Genomic DNA, 21246 nt, shown 5'->3' on the forward strand with positions numbered 1-21246 from the left:
AAACTGGTTCCTGTGCCAGACCCAGCCCACAGCAGGTTTTGGATGGTTTGAGTTAAAAATGGTTTTACATTTTTAGAGGATTGTTAGGCAAAATAAAACAAAACACCACCACCTGGGGTGGTATGTGACAGTTTATAAGCCATCCACAGTGCCTAAACTATTTACTGGCCGCTCACTGAAAAAGATTTATTTGGAAGAGGAGTCTTTCCCTCCCTAGCTCACAGCCAATGACTGCATGCTGTTTTATAGAGAAAATAAAGCAGGCATCCACCGTTCACTTTCTTGTCCCTGTAAACCACTGCAGTTTTATAGGTTACCAATACCACTTCTTTAAGTCAAGTTGCAGTAAATGATGCAGGTCACTGAAGATCTTTTTATTACTAAACTCATAACTATTCTGTTTTCTTACTTAGCATTTGACCTGGCTCCATTATGGCATTTATATTGTTTGGCTTCCATTCTAACTAATTTACTTGCGCCTGTTCTTCTTGAGATCACCAGTATTATCCTAATTGCCAAATCCAGAGAATACTTTTCAAACCTGACCTTTGTGGTTATATTTAACATTATTTCTGTCCATCTATTTCTGGAGAATCTCTACTCCTTTGTGTTCTGTGATACCATTTTCTCTTGGTCCTCATTACCTCACATCTCATCAATTTCCAAATCCTGCCCATTCTTCCTCTGACGTTTCATCCCCTCTTTCCATTCCCTCCATCACAGTCTTGTGTTAAACCTTCATCATCTCGTACTGGTTTATATACAGCCCTCCTGACAAGTTTTAGCCTCCTTATTTCCGTCTTCACATTGCCACTACAGTCGTTTTCCCAAAACAAATGTCTCTTCCCCCCCACTCCCCGCTTTTTTTTTTTTTTTTTTGCCACACTCACAGATTTTGTTACAGGACAACAGTGTCAGTGGTGGCCTCAGCCCAGCCCACCGTTGCCTGCTGTTTTTGGCCTAGAAGGGGGAAAGGGGAGGCTTGTGGCCCAGCAACAGAACTGATTGGGGGTGGGGAGGCACAACAAACTATGTACAGGGCTGGGAGCTACTGCCCCAAGGGCCTCCTGGACTGGGGTGCCAGGCAAAGTGGTCAGTGGCCCTCCAGCTTGCCGTTCTCAGAGATGAAGGCATGGATGACCTCTTTCATGGCAAGGTTGGGGATGAGCTATTCCTCGTTGGGGGCTCTGGGTCACAAGGTCAGAAAGGTCCCAAGTGGCAGTGACAGTGGGATCAGAGGATGCTCAGTAGATAAGGGCCCTGCTCCCAGAACCTGTGGGCCCTCACCGCCAGATGCTCCAAAACAAATTTCTTGATATTGACACCTTTCTGAAAATCTTAATGTGCCTCTTTTATACTCTCTCTACTCTCTCAGTAAAATCCAAATTCCTAAGGCACATCTGATCTGGTCTGCCTTGCCAATCTGTTTACTAACCCCTTTTCTGCTTTACTGTCTTTCCCCACTCTTACTCCCCTTTTCACTTCCGCCAAATCAATGATGTTGATGATGACAGTGATGAAGTTAAAATCACCAATAGCAGCATGTATTGAGTGCTGTATGTGAATGAATTAGTCCTCATACCAGTCCATCAGGTGGGTTCTGTTAGAGATCCACCACCACTGCAAATAGGAACTCCAGATCTATTTTTAAATCACTTTTCACCATCATGTTCATGTCAGAACTCACTTGGCAGCAAAATCTGACCTGAAATGATGTGAATTTATTTATAATCCCACTTAGCGTAAAATCTATTCATTTTGTAATAGAAACATTCACATTTAATGATAGGATGCTACCCCAAACCTCACTGGGGAGGGGACTTTGTGACAGGGGTTGGCACAGCATATAGCCTTCCCTACATTTTGACTTCCAGTACTTATTTTTTTTAAAGATTTATTTATGCATGCAAGAGCTGGGGTACAGGCCAGCGGTGTGGGGGGTGAGAGGATTCACTAGAGACAGACTGGGGAACAGAACAGGCAGACTGACCAAAGTACACTGCTGAAGGGAGCAGTGGGCGAGTCAGGAGAGGTCTGCTGTGCCATGTGGGTTGCTCCCTGGCCGGGGATCAAACTCATGCTGCAGAGGCTACTGACAGCTTCACAGGCTGCGTCTTAACCCTTTGCACCACCAGGGAGGCCCCAACTTCCAATACTTATAATTTCAAAGGATTCAGAGTAGAGATTTTGGACTTGTAGTATCTTAGTTATTGATAAGAAAACCAAGGCTGGGCCTCCCCGGTGGCGCAGCAGTTGAGCGTTGGGTTGCGAAGCTGCCCGCAGCCTCTGCAGCGCTGGTTCGATCCCCGGCTGCTTCCCGGCCACTGGAGGAGGGTCCCACATGGTGCGCAGACCTCTCCTGCCGCCCGCTGCTCCCCTCAGCAGTGTACTTCGGTCCTTCTGCCTGCTCTGCTCCCCGCTCTGGCTCTGGTGAATTCTCTCACCCTCCCGCGCTTCTGACTGTACCCAGTGCTTGTATAAATAAATAAATAAATCTTTAAAAAAAAAAAAAACCAAGGCTCAGTAGATCAGGCAGTTTACTCAAAGTCATTCAGGGGAGACTATGCTGGAGCCATGATTAGGACTGGGGCAGCCAGACTCAGACCTCTCACCCTCTGCCACCTTCCCTGCCATTGGCCACTTTGGCCTTGCTGCCTGTTCTTTCAGTATTTAGCCCCTTGCTGATTTCCCTTCCAGCCCTTCCCACCCAGGCTGGGTTCTTTCAATAGGAACTCAATTCCTTTATCCCCTTGTCCTGAAAATGTCCCACTAATACCCAGCTCTGACCAAATCTGCCCACTTGTCTCTCAGCTTCTGCTTTTGGACTCAGTGGCTGGCTAATCACAATGATCTGTCAATTTCAGGTTGTGCCCTAATTAGTGCTTGACAATATTGCCTTTTTGTTGTTGTTGTTCTTGCCTTTTGTCTCCTTTTCCTGAGTCCCCAGGGCCAAACTTTCCTCTGCCCCTGAAGTTCCAAACCTCATGCCAACATCACACTTGCCAGTTTCAGCATATGCTTAATTTCATTTTTATTCCAGCTTCTTCTGTTGCACACACAGGTGTTTGTAAGGTGCCACCCTTCCTTCCCCCACCCTCTAGAGGGCAGAGGCTACTCCCAGACTTCCTGGTCTCCCTGTGTGTGCTGATGCCCTGGGGGGTGGCCTGCCCCTGATCCACAGCCAAGTGCCTTTTGTCTCCTGGATGACATAGCAGTTTCTTCCTCAATTTCATAGTGACTCACTTTTTAAAAATAGTCTTTGATGTGTCAAAGCCTTTTTTGAAAGTCTAAACAGATGTATTGACTAGTTCCCTTTTAGTCACATGTATTTTTACCTCCTGAAAGAAACCCTAATATATTAATTAGGTATGATTTTACCTTCCTGAAACCACACACCCCTCAGTTTTCATGCTTCAGTGCTTTTCCTCAGCTGTTCCCACCCTATCAGCATAGCCTGTCTTCTAAGGTTGACTTATACCAGCTCAAATATCCGCACCACGACTCCCCAGGTTCTCCCAGCAAAAACTCTCCCTCTTGCATCCCAACTCCTAAAGTCACTTCTCCAGAGGCGTGTAATATGTTTATTCATGTATTTATATTATCCTTCCAATGGTTCATAAACACTTCCATGTCCGGAACGATATCTAATCTTTTCATTCTGCCTTTTGAGCTTTGTAAGAACTCTCTATATATTTGGTAAGTTAAATTAATGAAATAAATCTGGGGAGAAACTTCTTGAAATAAGTCTGCTATATCAAAAATGACTATTCACTTAGTCATTCACAGCTGAGTCTATGCAATCTGATCATTGTACAGAAATTTTTCCCACTAAAGTTACAAATGCCTTCCCAGTGAATAATTCTGCCGGATCGTTTCTACCATCAGCTTCTTTCACCTCTTTACCACGTTTGGATACTCCTTCCTGTAGTTGATTCTTAACTCTTCTCGCTTCCTCTGTCTCCCTTTGCCTCTGTATTTTCACTGATTTTTTTCCCCTATATACCTCATTGTTGGAGATAGCACCACATCCCCTTAAATTAATGTCTATATTTTATTCTGTGTTCAAACTTTCCCCCCACTCTGTCTTCAGAATCTTATTTACTTAGGTTTTGTTTGCTTGAAATTAAAGCTAGAGGGAAGAAACTGAGGGGCTAAGACTAGAGGTTCTCCCTCCAAAATTTAAACAATGGAGAAACTAGAACAACGCACAGGTAGCCTTGTGACCATTAAAGTATCAATTCTGCTGTTGGACCAAGAAATCCCCAAAGTCGAGGGCTCTGTCATAAGTTTGGGTGGAGAACATAGATGAGGCCCAGTGCAGGCAGGGCCTTATACTTCTGCGACTCAGACCCTGTGAGGTGAGTTGTGCTGGAAGAAGATTCAGCCTGGATGAGGTCCGTTACTCAGATCCTGTCATTAGGAAGGCAGAGAGTGCCTGCGCCCGAGTATTACACCTGAGCACTGGGAGAGAGAGGAAGTCAGCCCACTCCAACTATAGACAGCGTAAGATGGCAAGAGTCACGAAAGAGAGAATCTCATTTATAGGTCAAATATCAGGGAATTGAGGAAAAAATAAACTCGAAGATCTGATGGAAAGATGATCCACAGAGACTGGCACTGGAAGAACATTCTGGACTTAAAGTAGCTTTTCAAGCTCTTCAAGCTGTCTTGTGTTCAACTTCAGGGTTGTGGCTCTTTATTCTGATGCTCTGACATCATTGTGGGGCCCAGGGCTTAGCACCCAGGTCAGCCGATAACCTCTCCATCCCCACCCTTCCTCCCTCCCTCCTTACTTTCCTCCCTCCCTGTCCTACCTTCCTCTGCTTGTGACCAATAGCCCCAATTCTTTCTACCTCCCAATTCAAGTTTCCAAAAGCTGGAGTCTGTCTTCTTTATAGATGACTGGATGATAAGTCTGTTGATTCCCTTCCCTTGCCCCATCTGAGGGCCACTCATCAGAGGAGAGGCGGGTTGAAATGAAGGCCACTCCTAAGCAAAAACACTTAGCATCTGTTTTCCTAAGCCCAAATGTTGATACAGTTTTTCTTCAGAATCTGGTAATTATGTCCTGCTAGTCGCTAGTCCTGTCGATTTTCCCTTTTAACCATTTTTAGCATCCATCCTTTTTTCTCTGTTGCCACTGTCTTGGTTCAGGCCACCATCACCTCTTATCTGAAATGTTGCATTCTCCTCCTTATCAGTCTCCCGCCTTCAGTCTCTCCCCAACCTACTTTTATTCTGTTGTTAGAATAGTCAATTTACAAACAGCAGTCAAAATTTATGTTAAAAAATATAAATGTGATCACGTTACTCACCTGGTTTTAAGCAGGAGTGTCTCACTACTATTGAAATACAATGCAGGCATCTTTCTGTGGCCTCCACCACAAGCTGCCTACACACATGGGCCTTGTCTGGCTTTTGCCTCAGTTTCCCACCTTGCTTGAGTTTGCCCTACTCTGTGCTCCAGCAGCACAGGCCTTCTCCCCACTCCTAAGGGTGTTCGTCCTGCTTTTCCTTCTGACTGGGCCTATTCTTACTCTTGCTCTTTTCTTAGCTGACTTTTGTCTTCAGGTTTCAGCCTGGGTCAGAAAAGCCTTCCTGAAGCACCTTGTGTAGTATTGCCTCATTGCTATATTGTTATTGACCAGTGCAATATCTCCTTTAATTACTCTTATTTCCAGCTCTTAGCTTCCCCCTCCCAGCTTTATTTAGATGTGATTGACAGACAGCATTGTGTAAGTTTAAGGTATACAACATAATGGTTTGCAGTATGTATTTAGGATTGTGAAATGGTTACTGTAGTAAGTTAGCATTTCTATCACCTCACACAGATATGCTTTTTTACTTATGTGAGTGGTGAGAACATTTAAGATCTCTCTTAGCAAACTTCAAGTATGCAACGCAGTATTGTTACCTATAGAATGCTTAGTTTCATCAGGATTTTTATTTGTGGTAGGTTGCGTACTCCTTGAGGGAACAATTTCTTTTCAAATTTATTCTTGCACTTCTAGGGCTGCCACCTGGTAGATGGCAAAGAGAGGTGTTGAGCGTGTGCCCCAACAGGTAGTAGCGAAGGTGTAGCTGGTTCACTGCATAATCTGAGTTTTGGAAGCCTGTCCAGTGGCTGGAGAGACTGAGCCCTATTCTTAATACTCTTGTTGTATACCTTTTATCCACCTGAGAAGCCAGACACAGGAAACATCTGACCATAATAAAAGATTTCCAGTAAATTCTAGATTTCCTCATTGAAGAAAGTCACGTGCAGCAATGCTGCTCTCCACTTTGGTCTGGAATTCTGTCGGGGCACTCTTGCAGCATACCACATGGCTGTCTCTGGCCTGGGAGCCAGGAACAGCTGGAGCCCGGGCTGCTTGAAATAAAAATGACCCATTTGTTAGCCTAAGAAGGAGCAGTCTGGATATTCTCCCTCTGTTTCTTACAAAACAAACTTCTCAATTTGTTGAATACTGAATTTTCCCTTGACCTGTCAAAGTGGTTTATAACTAAAATGGTCTTACATCCTTTGGAGTAAACACAAATAATGAATGGCCAAGCTGATTCTCCAGGCTGTGCCTTAAAGTGCAAAGCCAAATCTATCAAAACTTACATAAAACATGATTATGTTGCTAATTTACTCCTGAAACGTCTACCCTCTTGCTAGAGTCTTCTGCAGTTTACAACCATGTGCCCCAGGGAACACCCCACCACCACTGCAGACACTGCTTGCAAAAACGCTCACTTTTTCTTTCCAGTCAGACTGTCCTCTGGTGCTTACCCCTTGCTTACCCTTATCATACTTTATTTTTATTTTAAGTGCCTATTAACTTGTCTGTCTTCTTTGGCTAGAAGGCAAAAGCTGTCTCTTGTTTGGCTTCCTATCTCTGCTATCTATAATAGCACAGAGCCTGGCACCACTAGGCACTTGATAATCTTTGTGGGAAGGAAAGAAGATAAAAGAAAAAAAAAGTCCCAGTCTGTGTAGGAATTAATGTAGTTGAAGTATGAAATATAAAGTGACTGCAGTAACTAAAGGGAAAAGCTGAACAGCTTTCATCATGAACAGTGAGTAATGAAGACAATCAAGAGCCTTCCTTCCTTTTGTATTGATTCTGCTGAGAAAATCCTAGAGCTGGATTAGAGAATTCCTTTTTTAACTTTGGTTTTTGTCTTCGGTGATACAAGTAATATATGTTCACTGCGGAAATATTACAAAAACACAGAAAATAAACATCATCTATAAGTATTTCACCCAGAAATGTCAGCTTGGCTGACATTTAGGTTTCTTTTTTTTTTTCCCCTTTTGGACTTATTTAAGTTTTAGTTTTTAGTTATACTCTTAGCCTTTTTTCTTTTCATTCAGATTAAGAAATTTAAAAGAAATTATTTCAGAATTGCTTGTGAATACAAAGAAGGTAAATTGCAATTGGAAAAATACTTGTCAACTACAATAGAAATTTGAGATGCTGTTTTTATTGTTGCTCATCTAGGCAGTCAGCGCCTTAGAATGCCCTTCCTAATCTCCAGGGGAATGTGATCTCTCACCTAGAAAGCTCCTTGGGCACTTTTCTTATTTCCCCTGTTCTGATTTGTGGGAATGATTTTATCTGCCTAGGATGAAGCCAGGCTTCAACTTCTGAAGTTTCTATATACAAGGACAAATCAAGGTTGACTTGAAATGATGAGAATCTATACATAGAATGCATCCCCCTACCCCTGCCCCAACTCTCTAAAATATCACTCACATAACAGCACCCTTGAAAGGAAGCAAGGACGTTACTAATTTATTCCTTTAATAAACAGCTTGCCCACTTTCCGTGTGTTGGCTACTGCACTAGCATGCAAAGTTCAAAATAATAGATATTCCTTGTCCTAAAAGGAACGTGTAGTTTAATAAGAGAAAAAGAGAAGTAAAAAAAAAAAAAATTGCATTGCAGGGCCTCCCTGGTGGCGCAGCTGTTGAGTGCTGGCTTGTGAAGCTGCCTGCAGCCTCTGTAGTGCTGGTTTGATCCCCAGCCGCCGGGCGAGGGTCCCACATGGCGCGCAGACCTCTTCTGCCGCCTGCTGCTCCCCTCAGCAGTGTATTTCATAATCTGCCTGTTCTGCTCCCTGCTTTGGCTCTGGTGAATTCTCTCACCGTCCTGTGTTTCTGACTATACCCTGTGCTTGTATAAATAAATAAATAAATCTTTAAAAAAAAATTGTAATGCAGTATAGTAAATGCCACCAGAGCATCAGTGGCAGCCTAAGAAGTAAGCAGAATTGATCAGAGAAGCTTCCAGAAGAGGGATGATGGAGTTGGGTCTTAATGAAACAGTGGGAATTGTTTATCCAAACAGGCAACACTATGTCTGCTATCTGAAGACACAAAGACTCCTATCTCTTTGGGGAAATGGAAGTAGTTTGGAATATCTGGAACATGAGGTAAATTAAAGGTGGCATATTAGGCAAAGTGATGAAAACTTTGAATGACAGAGTTTGGATTTCTCATACAGATTACAGGAAGCCACTGAAAGATTTTAATCAAAAGCAAAGACATAGTCAGATGTATTCTTTAGAAAAACTATACAGCAATGTAAAGGATGGTGGAAGTGGACTAAGTTGCAGGCAGGCATCTGGTTAGGGGGCTAATAGAACAGTACCAGCAAAAAAGAAGAGAAAAGAAAAGAAAAAAGGCAGATATTCAGAAAATTCAAATCTATGGAGAGGGGAAGTAAATTAGGGGTTGTCTGGGACTAGAGGCCATGATAGGGTGTAACTAAAAATGGACACAAGGTATCTTTTTTGGGTAATGGAAATATAATACTGCATATGGCAATGGTTGCAGAGCTCTGGGCATTTTCTAAAAAGTCATTGAACAGTACCCTTAAAATGAGTGAATTTATAGTATGTGAATTAAGCCTATATTAGGCTCTTTCAGAGAAAGAGAGAGATTTCTATTCTCAAAGGGTAATAGGATTGAGAGGAGACACATGTAAGAAATGTTGATAAAGAATTTATAAGAGTGAGATTTTGCTTGTATCTTATATGAGATAGTATGGTCACTTGTGTGTTCAGTGAAGTGTCCTGTTGTCCTAATACATTTTTGTATAAAAAAAAAAAAAGTCAACCATACCCCTTACTCAGTGGGTTTCAAAGCATAGGGACTCCCTTTAACCGGAGGTACAGAATTTCTGCCTCTGGATCCTGATCCAAAATCATATTCTCTAGCTCTCACCATCCTGTTCTTAGCAAACACTTGCTGTGAGAAAAATATTTATGAAGGATTGCCTGAAGGATTTGTGGTCCATTCATTTCTCTAGGCACTATTACTCAGCAAAGAGTGATTGCGTGCCAGGTGTTATGCTGGTAATAAAGTAGTGAATACAGCAGATAGAGTGTCCGCCTTAGTCTAGCAGTGGGGATGGATGTTATTTATGACTCTGTGTTGTACTAACCATTGTGTTGGACTTCTAGGTCTGAAGGACGTGGCTCTAGGCACTGGTGCTCTGCATCCAGCTGGCATTCTTTTGTAGTGTGTGAGTCTTTTGAATATGATCCCTTTCTGCATCTGGGGTCTCTTAGGTTATCCTGAGTCTTATATTATCTTCCTGTTCCTTATAATTGCTTTTGTTGAGCTGTTCATTGGCGTTATGCCATCAGTTTGTGTTGGCTCATGTTCTAAGAAATAGCCAGACAAGATTCACAACTGCTTATTGTAGAAATATTGCAGGAGGCACAGTCAACTCCATACAGCATCGTCCTTTATTAAGACCACAAGGAAAATGTCTTTATGATCACTGTATGGTATTTGCTTTTATATTTTGGTCTTCTACTTGCCCTGAAGCACCCAGCCCCTTCTTGCTTCAGGTCTCTACATGTGGAATTCTCTCTACCTGGAATGGCCCCCATTCCTTACCTGTCAGGTTTAACCCTTACTTACCCTTCTGCTATTTGTTCAAGTGCTACTTCTTTAGGAAAGCTTTCCGTAACCAATACCTATTCCCTTTCTAAACTAGGTCTTCCTAAAATAAGCTTTATAGCACTCTTCCTTCTCACTTAATTAGCTTTTAGTTGAATAATTTTTGGTTTAGTAACTCTTTTCCTCTTAGATTGATGACAGGGAGACCATGCTTTTTTTGTTTGCTATTGAATCTCAGAGTCATAGTATGATATCTTGCACATAGTAGATGCCCAATAAATACTTGCTGAAGGGAGAATGAATGAATGAATGAATGCACTGAATCTTGTAGCTGCTTACTGTCTTTTCTCATTTGACTGGTTGGAAGTGCAAGCCCTTCTGGAATCTTCTGTAGCACCTGTGTCAGTCCTCATGGCATGCGTTTTGTGCACTAACATTCCCCTGACTGCATAATATGTCTTCTCTCCTTGACTTCTTCATTATTTAAATTCCATTGTGTACCCTTTAATTTACTTTAACACATTTGGAGGGAGAATAATAGGCCATGGGTAGGAGAAGAAAGGGAGAAGTCAAAGGGAAATGTTAGTGCCTTTTACCAGATAAAGGAGGAAAGTTTTTCTTTTGCTTTATTTTAGTTTTATTTTCATTATAGGAAGGAAAAGGAAATAAATTTGCCTTTAATTTGTCAGGAAATGCCTATGAAGAATTTTGGGGCTTATCCATGCCCCTAGATGTTCTTCCCATTGGCTGGAGTCTTGGGGGGGCTGGCTGGGCGGGGCCTCCAAGCCCAGTGGATGGGTGGGTGTGACCTGCAGAGGCTGTCAATGCAGCTGATGTCTACTCCAGTTGACTTTTCATTGTGGGAGGATTTGGGCAGAGCTAGTGGGAGCTTGTTTTTATTTTATTTTATTTTATTTTATTTTATTTTATTTTATTTTATTTTTCCTATAAGGAGAAAGAAATGAACTTGTCCTCTTGTGTTACAGATTCAGTGGTTCTTTCCTTTGACTCCGCTGGACAGACACTAGGCTCAGGTACCAATCTCCCTTCTCTACCCCCCAACCCCCAACAACCCCTCCCACCCCCACATCGTCCTTTCAGCACTCAACATTGGCCACATCTGAAGTGGAGCCTAATGAGTTAGAAGGCATCTGGGGAGGTCAGTGCAATATCTCAGTATCCTGGGAAGACTTTTCTAGGGTCTCTTGACCTAGGAAGTAATAGTGGGATACAATATCTGAAGACTTTGCCAGATGCTTTCAAAGCTTGCACTGCGGCGTCTGCAGTAGGTGCTCCTTCCTCTTCCAGAGTGGTCTAGGTTCACATAAAAGGATATCTATTTGCTGTGTACATATCCTTTTCAGACGATTGAGGCAGAGAGAGGAATTGAGACACCCCAAGCTCTTGGCGTGTTAGAGTATATGACCATCAGGGCTGTCGAGCAGAGTGCCAGGCTGGCGAGAACATCACGGCTTTCTGAGGACATACACCTCTTTCCATGTTTGCACACACATCCTGTATATTGAAAACACAACTCCTCCAGGAGGTGCCCTTTGCTGTACACTTGTGCGAATGTATGTGGACCAACACACTTCCACTCAAATTGGCACACCCGCCTTCCTGACATCAAATCTCCCAAGCTCAGTGGTGCTTGACTCTCCTTTGTCTAAAGGAAGTCTTCCCACTCCACACTGCTATGCCTCTGGGTGCTGAGCAGAAAGAGAGGTTACTGTGACTCTTTAGCTTACTGCCTTGCTTCCCTTTGGGAGCCCAGAATGACTTGACTTTCACAATTTGTTTTTCATTGAAGGTGGTGCTTCTTGCACTGTGGGTGCTACCTGTGAGTGACAGGGAGACTTTGCTGACCTCTTGAGGGCAGTTCATGCATTTTGCTGTGCTTGAATGCGAGAGAGTGAGGTTTGACAAAGCAGCCTTGAAGTTCAGGCAGTTGTGGTAGTGAGGCAAGGGAAAGATGTTCAGAAAAGACCACCGCTACCACTGTTTATTGAGAGCCTACTGTGTGCCAACATCATGCTGAGAACTTTACACACATCTTGCCAGGTGAATAGTGTATCGTTGATTATAGATACAGAATGTTCGAAGAGAGGAAGTAATAGGCACAGGGCAATCACCTCTGTACAGCTCTCAAGGCCATTCTCTACCTTGTTGTCCTGCTGTCTTAGGCTCTGTGTGTTTGAAGCATCCCTCACCAACATGCTGAGTCAGGAGAGGTCATCTATTAAGATAGACTTGTTAAATAAATTTACATTTGTATCTTCATATAGGAAGAGATTTATCAGTGATACAACATTAAAGTTAGAACTCCTGTTAGTCAAAAGATACCATTAAGAGAAATGAAAAGGCAACTCAGGGTGACAAGAAAGATACTTACAACCCAAATAAGCAAGAAAGGCTTGTGTCCAGAGCAAAGAACTATAAAAATCAGTAGGAATCAAGAAACAACCCAGTATAGAAACAAGCAAAATGCTGAATAGGCACATCACAAAAAAGGAAATCCACTTGGTCAGTATACCACGAGAAGGTATTTGATGTGTTAATACCTGGGGAACTGCAGAGCATGGTGGCAGTGAGCTACCACAGCTCAACTACCAAAATCACAACGTTTGAGAAGCCTGATAGTGTTGGTGAATATGGGGTACAGTGAAAACTTTGTGTCTCTTCTGGTCAGAGGATAAGTTGTTTTCAACCACTGGGGAGGAACATGGTAGAATCTAGCTAAGTTTGAATCTACACATATCCCCAACCTGGCAGATCCTCCCCTAGCTATATTCCCAGCATGAATATATATTCTAGGATATATGCACAGAATACATGGCCTAAAATATAAGTAGCAATCCGATTGGGAAAGATGGCAGAATTGAAAGTCCTACTGCATTGGCTGTGACTTTCTCACTTTTTCTCTGGTATCTTCTGCCTTACATTCAAGGCAGAAGGAATCTAGCAGTGGATACCAGGGCACAAACAGATAATTCCAGAAGAAGATCTCTAGTTATGGCTCTGGGGTGAGAAATGGCCTCTATGGCTCAGGTAGATGGGTATATCCCAAAGATTGTTTTCTTTTCCTCCCTGGTGCCCCAGTCTCCAGGCTGGTGTAATGACAGTGGCAGCTGTGGAGTCTCAAACAGCAGCTATGGGGTCTCAAGCACCTAAAACTGAGGAGGGGAACCCTCACCTCTGGTCAGAGGAACTGTCATCCAAAGAGGGGAAGGTGAAATTTGGTTGCTTTTTTTTTTTCTCTCTGTCTTCCTGCTACTTGGCCCCAGATTTGGGTTCAGTTCAAGAAATATATTCCAGGGGCCTCCCTGGTGGTGCAAGGGGTTGAGATGCAACCTGTGAAGCTAACAGCAGCCACTGCATCACGGGTTCAATCCCTGGCCGGCCAGGGGCCAGCCCACGTGGAGCAGCAAACCTCTCCTGAATCGCCCACTGCTTCCCTCGGCAGTGTGTTTCAGTCAGTCTGCCTGTTCTGTTCCCCACTCTGTCTCTGGTGAATACTCTCATCCCCTCCACGCACCTCTGGCCTGTACCCCAGCTCTTGTATGCATAAATAAATAAAATCTTTAAAAAAAAAAAAGATGCTGTTAAAAAAAAATATATATTCCAGAATGTGTAACTAAATCCCGAGGTTTTTGACCAGAGGATGGAGAAGGGAAAGTACAAGAAGAAAGCAGAGAATCTCAGGACAGCTGTTCCATGAAGTTGCTGTGAATGCTTGGGCCAACCCCAAGCTGTGGATGTGTGCACCTGATTCTAGCAGTGAAGCATGGTGACCTAAAATAAGGAGCCTGGGGGGCTTAGTAACCTTTTGCTTAGTTCCTGGTATGCACTTTAGTCCCTGGTATGAATCTTGCTTCATGTTAGACCATGTACTGCCAAGAGGGGGATCCCATGACGACTGACCCCTTACTCCTTGGTATGCAGCTATACAACTCACCTCTTGGTGTGTGGCCACATCATATCTGACCATACAGCTGCCAGTGCAAACCTACCTGGAACCTTCTAGAAGCTGAAAGTGTATGTAAGCCCCTGACTTGTATAAATGGAGCTCAGCCTTGGGATGCGAGTCAGTACCGGTACATTAAACCTGCTTCTTATTAGCCCTGGTGTCCACGTTTCTTTTGTACCATATAACAGCAGCATACCAAAGACTCTGAGAACTGAACTCAGGGGCAGCCTCCCCTTAAGTCCCACAGTGGGTACAGGGTAGGCACACACCAGGAATGCCTTTGAATAGGCTTTGACAATGGAGCTGGCATTGAAACCACAGCTCACACGAGGCCAGTCAGAACTTGCCACATTAACCCAGTCTTGTTGATTGTCTGGTAAAACAAAGATATCAATATTTTCCATTGAATGTTAGCAAGACCTAGAGTTTCATAATATAATATTTAAAATCTTCAAGACACAATACAAAATTAATCACACAAGGAACCAGGAAAATCTTAACTTGCAAATTTGCCAATACTGAGATGACAGAGGAAAGAATCAAGGCACTTTAAAATAAAGTCATAGGAGCTTTATGTCGGACAGCAGAAGAAAAAAGATTTAAAAGTTAAACAAAGCTTAGTGACTTGTGGGACGATACCAGAAGGTTTACAATCTGTGTCATTGTAGTCCCAGAAGACAAAGACTGCAGAACAGAAGAAATGTTTGAAGGAGTGCCAGATGTGGTGACCATATTAAAGATGTAAAACAGATCATATCTTGTTCCGACAAAAGTTTCTTCATTGACTTCATGGTGCACTTAAACTAACATCCAAACTCCATGATCTGCAGGGTCCTTGTTGTGGCTTCCACTACACTTTCTCTGGAATTATCTCAACACTTTATTGCATTTCCCCTCACTGTCCTCAAGTCACATGGGCATCCCTGCTATTCATCAATAGACCTGGTCCCTGGGCCTTTGTACTCACTGCTCCCTCCATCTGGAGTGCTCTTACCTCCTGCTCTGCACTAATGTCAGGTCTGTTCACATGTTACCTCTGCACCCAAGCTACTTTATCTGAAGTAGTCTATTCCCTTGACAAGCAGTCCTTCACCAAGAAGATAGGTCTTGGGACCTCCCTGGTGGCTCAAGGGGTGAAGCACCGCACTATGAAGCAGTCTGCAGCCTCTGCAGCATGAGTTTGGTTCCCGGCCGGCCAGGGAGAAACCCACATGGCGAGGCAGACCTCTCCCTGACTTGCCCGCTGCCCCCCCTCAGCAAGTATTTCAGTCAGTCTGCCTGTTCTGTTCCCCGCTCTGTCTCTGGTGAGTCCTCTCGTCTCCCACACCTCTGGCCTATACCCTACCTCTTATATGCATAAATAAATGAATCTTTAAAAAAAAAAAAGAAGCTATGTCTTTATTCCTTCTCAGCACTCTTATTTACCTGCTTTTTTACTTGGGAACTGTTGGTCTCCCCTACTTTAGGCTTCCTTTGGCCAGGGACCTTGTCTCTCTTGTTCACTGCTATGTTGCTGGTACTTAGAACAGTAATAGGTGCTTAGTTTGTTAAATGAAGAGTAAAAAATTAGAAATAGTGTTGTCCATCACTTAATGGACACCTAAGGGTCACGTAAATAATGGTGTACCCATACAGTGGAATACTGTGTGGTAATTAGAATTGATGATGTATCTTTACTGACACAGAAGATGTCCAGGATATTGTTGAGTACACGAGACAGGAACAAACAGCATGTAGATGGAGGTCACAAGTAAGTAAAATTATAATATATGTACATCTACACATAACACTATGGAGAGAGAGATCGGTGGAAAACTAGTCACTAAGATGTTTATAGTGATAAACTTTAGATGATGGGATTTTTGAATGATTTTTACTTAATTCTTTATAAGATTTCTTCATTTGAATTTTTATAGTAAACCTGTTATTTCTACAATAGGAAAAAATAAATTAATTCTGTTTGGAGAGAGGGACTCTGTTTCATGTAATGATTATCTGGTAGTAATTTGTACCTACATACTCTACTAGGTGGTACGCTCCATAAAGTTAAAGATACAAACAGTAACTGAGCCTTTTTGTTCTATGTCCCTGTCCCAGCTGCTCCTTTGGCAGCTGTGCCTTGGAATCCTTCTGCAACTTTTTGCAAGATACCCTGGCATGGTCTCTACGCACTCAGTATCATGTATAGAATTGAATGCACTGCGTGTTCAGCTTGAGGCATCTGCTATTTTCCCAGGGTAGAAGGAAAGTTGTGCATGACCATTTGCCTGATGGGGATGGGATGTCACCTACCAAAGGAGGTTCCTGTCTCCATGGGTCCGGGTGTCCCATAGGGAAGAGCTGAGCTGCACTTGGTGGAGGGCTTATAGTCATGGGTTCTCATCTGGAGCTTCTTTTTTTTAAGATTTATTTACTTATGCATACAAGAGCAGGGGTACAGGCCAGAGGTGTGGGGGATGAGAGAATTCACCAGAGACAGAACAGGGAACAGAAAAGGCAGATCAACGGAAGCACACTGCTGAGGGGAGCAGTGGGTGAGTCAGGAGAGGTCTGCTGCGCTATGTGGGTAGCTCCCTGGCTGTCTGGGAATCGAACTCGTGCCATAGTGGCTGCGGATTGCTTCACAGGTTGTGCCTTAAACACTTTGCGCCACCAGGGAGGCCCTCATCTGGAGCTTCTTGCTGTGCCAGCATACACCCATTTGTGATAAACTTCTTAGTTTATAAACTTCTTAGTTATTTTACTGGGTCAGTTAATTTAGTTTAGGTCAGTGAATTTTTCTGTGTTTATTTTATAAAATGGCTTTTCCTATTTTAGTTTGTCATTGATTAATTGAGCCCATGATATGATTTATTTCTCTGCCTTGAGATGATGTGGGAGTTGTTTGCACTTTGACCAGCCCCCTTGGCTTCTGAAGATTCCCGGGATTCATGGGAGCCTTTGACATGCCCCTGGGTGGGAGGTAGATGGTGATTGGGATGCTGGCCCTCATGGCTGCCTTTCTCCTTAGATGAGGGTCGGCTTCATCTCATTTCCTCAGTGCCTCAGTGTGGCCCAAAGCTTCAGAGTTAGGCCCGGACTACTCCAACACCACCCAGCAATTCCACATGTGAGCTGAGGAGCCAGACATGTTATTTCCCTTCTTGGGCCTCTATAAAATGGAGACGCTGACCTTATAGAGTTGTAAGAATGAAATCAAGGGTGTAGGTAAGAATCCTGAGAGCAGCACTGGATGCAGAATAAATAGTGATTCCCTCAGGTTTCCCCCCGTCTGGCATGTCTGACGCTGGGGACTGCTGCCAACATCTCCTCTACCCACCCTGATGTATAACTTACGTCTCCGCCAGCCCATGACTATTATTGAAGACTCTGCAGGGCCATTTCTTCAGCAATGAGTGGCCTATTTTAGTTGGGACAGGTCCTCATTCCATGTACCCCCGTGTCCTTTGTACTTAGTAGTTCACTGTGGCTCAGAGAGTGGCACCAAAGACCCCTCTCAAGACCGCTAGCGGCGGGACCTCTCTTGCTGGGGTGGGGTTTCCTGCCCAGTGGCCTGTCCCGCACAGATGTACGCTCAGATATGAAATGCCACAACTTTTACAAAATGCTAAGCTTTATAGATATTAAAAATACTCCTCCAACTGGTCTTCATGGGAAGTGTTCACTCTCAGCATCAGCAGATGTTTAATAAGCATCTGTTCTGTGCAAAGCACAGTGATGGTGGATGGGAGTTTGCAGTGGTTTTCACTGGTGCCTGGAAATGCCAGTGACAGGGCTGGCTCACACAGGGCAGCTCTGTTCCCTGACATTCCTTCTGGGCTGAGTGGCCCTGGCTTGGAGAGCTTTCAGGGAGGTCACTCTTCATACTGAAACTGTCACAGCAGTGTGGGCTGTTTACACTTGGGAGCGGAGGTAGAAAGTGACAGCATTTGTATGTATGCTAAGATAAACATGAGGGGAATTAGGGTATCTAAATAGTGCTTATAGAAATATAATTTCCTTTACATCAGAGAATTATGAGCAAAATGAAATACAGAGTATTACGGAATATAAATGGAGACTAAAACAAAACAAAAATAAATATATTAAGATTTGTAGTTAAAAACTTAAACTTGTTTTTATGTTCATAAATTTTTAGTGGGCTGTTGGAAAAATCATGACACATTTTTTTTCCGTGTTCTTCAAAGAAAAAAATATATCATGATTTTTCCAACAGCCCAATCTATCAGTGTTATGCCTGAAAAGACTTTATGTAACTCCAGGTAAGACTTCTTAATGATGCACTTTTAAAAAATGCTTAGTTGGGGCCTCCCCGGTGGCGCAGCGGGTGAGTGCTGGGTTGCGAAGCTGCCCGCGGCCTCTGCGGTGCCGGGTCAATCCCCGGCTGCTCCCCGGCCACCGGAGGAGGGTCCCACATGGCGCGGAGACCTCTCCTGCCGCCCGCTGCTCCCCTCAGCAGTGTACTTCAGTCCTTCTGCCTGCTCTGCTCCCCGCTCTGGCTCTGGTGAATTCTCTCACCCTCCCGCGCTTCTGACTGTACCCAGTGCATGTATAAACAAAACAAAGAAAGAAAGAGAGAGAGAGAGAGAGAGAGAGAGAGAAAGAAAGAAAGAAAACATGCCTCTATATAAAAACAAAAAACAACAACAACAAAAAAAACCCAAGCAAATAAAAAATGCTTAGTTGCATCAAAGAGAAATACTGTCCACACAAGTAACTGATAAAAAGTGTAAAAGCATTTTCACACTCATTCAAAAGCTTACAACGGTTGAAACTATGTTTGCAATATCCAATGGTGCTTCCTTTTCTCTATCAAAATTGCAGTGTTGAAATTTCTTGCAATAGAACAAATGGATTTCAAATCTAGTCTCATTTTTTTAATATCAAGTATTTCAAAATAGTGTGATGCTCTGTTGCAGAATGCACATTTTTTAGAGCAGCTTGGTGACTGTAAAAGGCCATTAGCTGCAGATATACAGAGGTCATGGAGATAGCTGAGCACAGGTGTTTTGGCCTCCACCTGGAGCCATGCCTGGATCACAGCATCTTGGGTGACTCTGCTCCAGCAGCACTGGGGAGTCATACTCTTCCAGCTGCCTCACAGGCTTCTGTGTGTGTCCACGAGCAGTGAGGTGCTTAAGTAGATGTCACACACTCACAGCTTCTGGGGACCAGAGAGTGTCCCTTTAGATCCTGCTTTGCTGAAGCTTCCCTTCTTGGGCCCCAGACAAAGCTGTTTGCTAAATATTATGCTCGAGCTTGTCTGCTAGTCAGGGATCTCCATGAGACAGTGAGCACGGATTAGACCAGCAGTAACAGCTCAGGAATGTGTAGCTGGGCCTGAGAGTAGAGTGATTTTCAGGTATGATCCCTGACTGGGTGGGAGGTGGGGCTATCATAGTTACTCAAGAGCTTTAAGAAGACTCTGTAGAGAAGGTTGCATTTTAGGCTTTGGTAAATGACAGAAGGGAATTACCTTGGCAAATTTGGAGTCATCAAAAGGGATCTCTGAAGTAAAAAACAGAAACTGACTTGAGGAGGAGTTCCTCAGGAGAGCAGGGCAGACTTTCTGTAGGCTGGCAGCTGCGATGTAGTCACTGGACGCCTGGGAGCCAGGAATGGCCAGAGCAAGGGAAGCACCACTGTGGAGGGTGGTCCAGCTGTGGCTACTGCCATTGTCGCCAGCATCGTCTCATTGCAGCAAGGCATGGAGGAAGACAAAGAATCAGGTCTGGGGCTACTTGTCAGGCTCTCTTGATTAGTTAGTCACGCCATCTGTTCTTTCATTCATCAGCACAGTTATGGAACACCAACTCTGTGCCAGACCCTGCATTTGGTGCGAGAGAGACTGATAATTATAGGTTAGGATTGTGTGAGCAGGACAAACTGGCCCTGGCTAACGTAAAAACCCATCTCCTTGCTCACTGAGTATGAAGGGGTGAGATGCTGATATAAGCCAGGCCAGGGTTCTTCCCTCAGAGTTTTGCCATTAGTATAGAGGCTACTTCTTGACCCCCATACAGTGGTAGGTGATGTGTGTCTGAAAGTTACTGTGGCCATGTTTCCCAACTTGGAAGGAAAGTTAGTCAGGGAAAGTAAGAGGCCATACACATTCCTGTCAGTTCTGATTGTGCCGGAAGCAGTCTGCACCCTGGGCCTTTCCTGCTGAAGCCTTAAATTGTCTTATTTGCAGCTAAGTTAGTGCAACCAGTATAGTGAACATGCAGGAAACATTGGGTTAATATCAGACACCTTCATCTGTCTCCCTCTGTCCCCTTAAAATATTTTCTGTGTTGGAAATTGGGCATTTTTTGATATGTCTGAGGTAATAAGAGTCCTACGGTCACATTGAATCACCGATTCCAAAATTAGAGTGTCCAGCCTTATGTAATAGGCATAGCTTTCACTTCATTCAAAGTTACAGTAACTTCCCCTCCCCATATTAGGGCTTTACCAGTGAGAGCCTGACCAGGGCAGGGCGTGTGCCTGCTTTGGTTTTTCTCCAGTTGCTGGTGCCATTTCTGGACTTTCTGGAATTGATGAAAAAGGTGGGGGAGAGAATGTGAGCAGAAAAGACAAAAGATCTTGTTGGCACTCTAAACTGGCAAGTGTTTAAAGCTTGTGGGGTGCTCTTGGGAGTGTTTTGGACACATCCTCTGAAGTTCCCCTGATGTGGGTCATGTAAGCTTAGGTCACCTAAGCCTGGCCCCTCACTATCTCTTCAGCTTGTGGGACTCCCAAAGCTTACGCTGGGCCTCCCTGCCGAGGGCCTGTCTGCCTCCTGGGCACATCTCTGGAACACCTGAAACAGCCTCCTATGAATTCATTCATTCATCTTCTGCAACAGTTTCTGGAGTGCAGGCCAGTTCCAGTGCAGCTGCTTCCTGTGACCAACCTCTGTTGTGGTTAGAGAGGTCAGGAGAAGGGGCCCATGGGCCATCCACCGTGTCCCCATAGTTTAAGGGCTATGTGTTGAACTTGCTTCACCAGGCTTGCCTGAGAGACAGCTACTGCCTGTTCTTCCCCTACAGGGAGGTGGGTTCGTAACACAGCTATCCCCAAGGAAATTTTTCAAATCATCTCTCCCATAATCTCGTATTACAGTTAACTTCTATAGTTGATGTAGAGAGACCTTTATTATGTAACATGCACTTTCAGATATTTCCTTTGAAAATCTGCATCTTAGTCTAGCACCACACTTTTAGCACCTGAAATTTATCACTTAGAGGTGTGACAAAAACATTCTCTTTTAGCATCCTGGTAGACCAATTTAATTTGGATTTATGACCATTTTGACCAAATAATCCTGGTAACAGCAGTAAACACACATTTACTTAATATTTACTTTGCGCAGCCACAAAAGAGACAGACTCAATGAACT

At 43.8% G+C, this 21246-nt stretch overlaps 1 protein-coding gene across 11 annotated transcripts in view; it reads left to right on the plus strand.

Moving 5' to 3' along the window:
• ST3GAL3 (ST3 beta-galactoside alpha-2,3-sialyltransferase 3) overlaps window positions 1-21246 on the plus strand; it is a gene marked incomplete at its 3' end in the record, with an annotated part of 165599 nt that overhangs the window by 51314 nt on the left and 93039 nt on the right. For 5 of the 11 annotated variants that reach the window (XM_084243587.1, XM_084243591.1, XM_084243593.1 and 2 more), the window contains exon 2: window positions 10885-10932. The exons of the other annotated variants lie outside the window; for them this stretch is intronic. In XM_084243587.1, coding sequence (XP_084099713.1) covers window positions 10885-10932 — 48 coding nt within the window. The remainder of the gene's footprint in view (window positions 1-10884; window positions 10933-21246) is intronic. 11 annotated transcript variants of the gene reach the window in all.

The sequence above is a fragment of the Talpa europaea genome, assembly GCF_964194135.1.
Source record: "Talpa europaea genome assembly, chromosome: 9".
In the NCBI taxonomy this organism is placed as follows: Eukaryota; Metazoa; Chordata; class Mammalia; order Eulipotyphla; family Talpidae; genus Talpa; species Talpa europaea.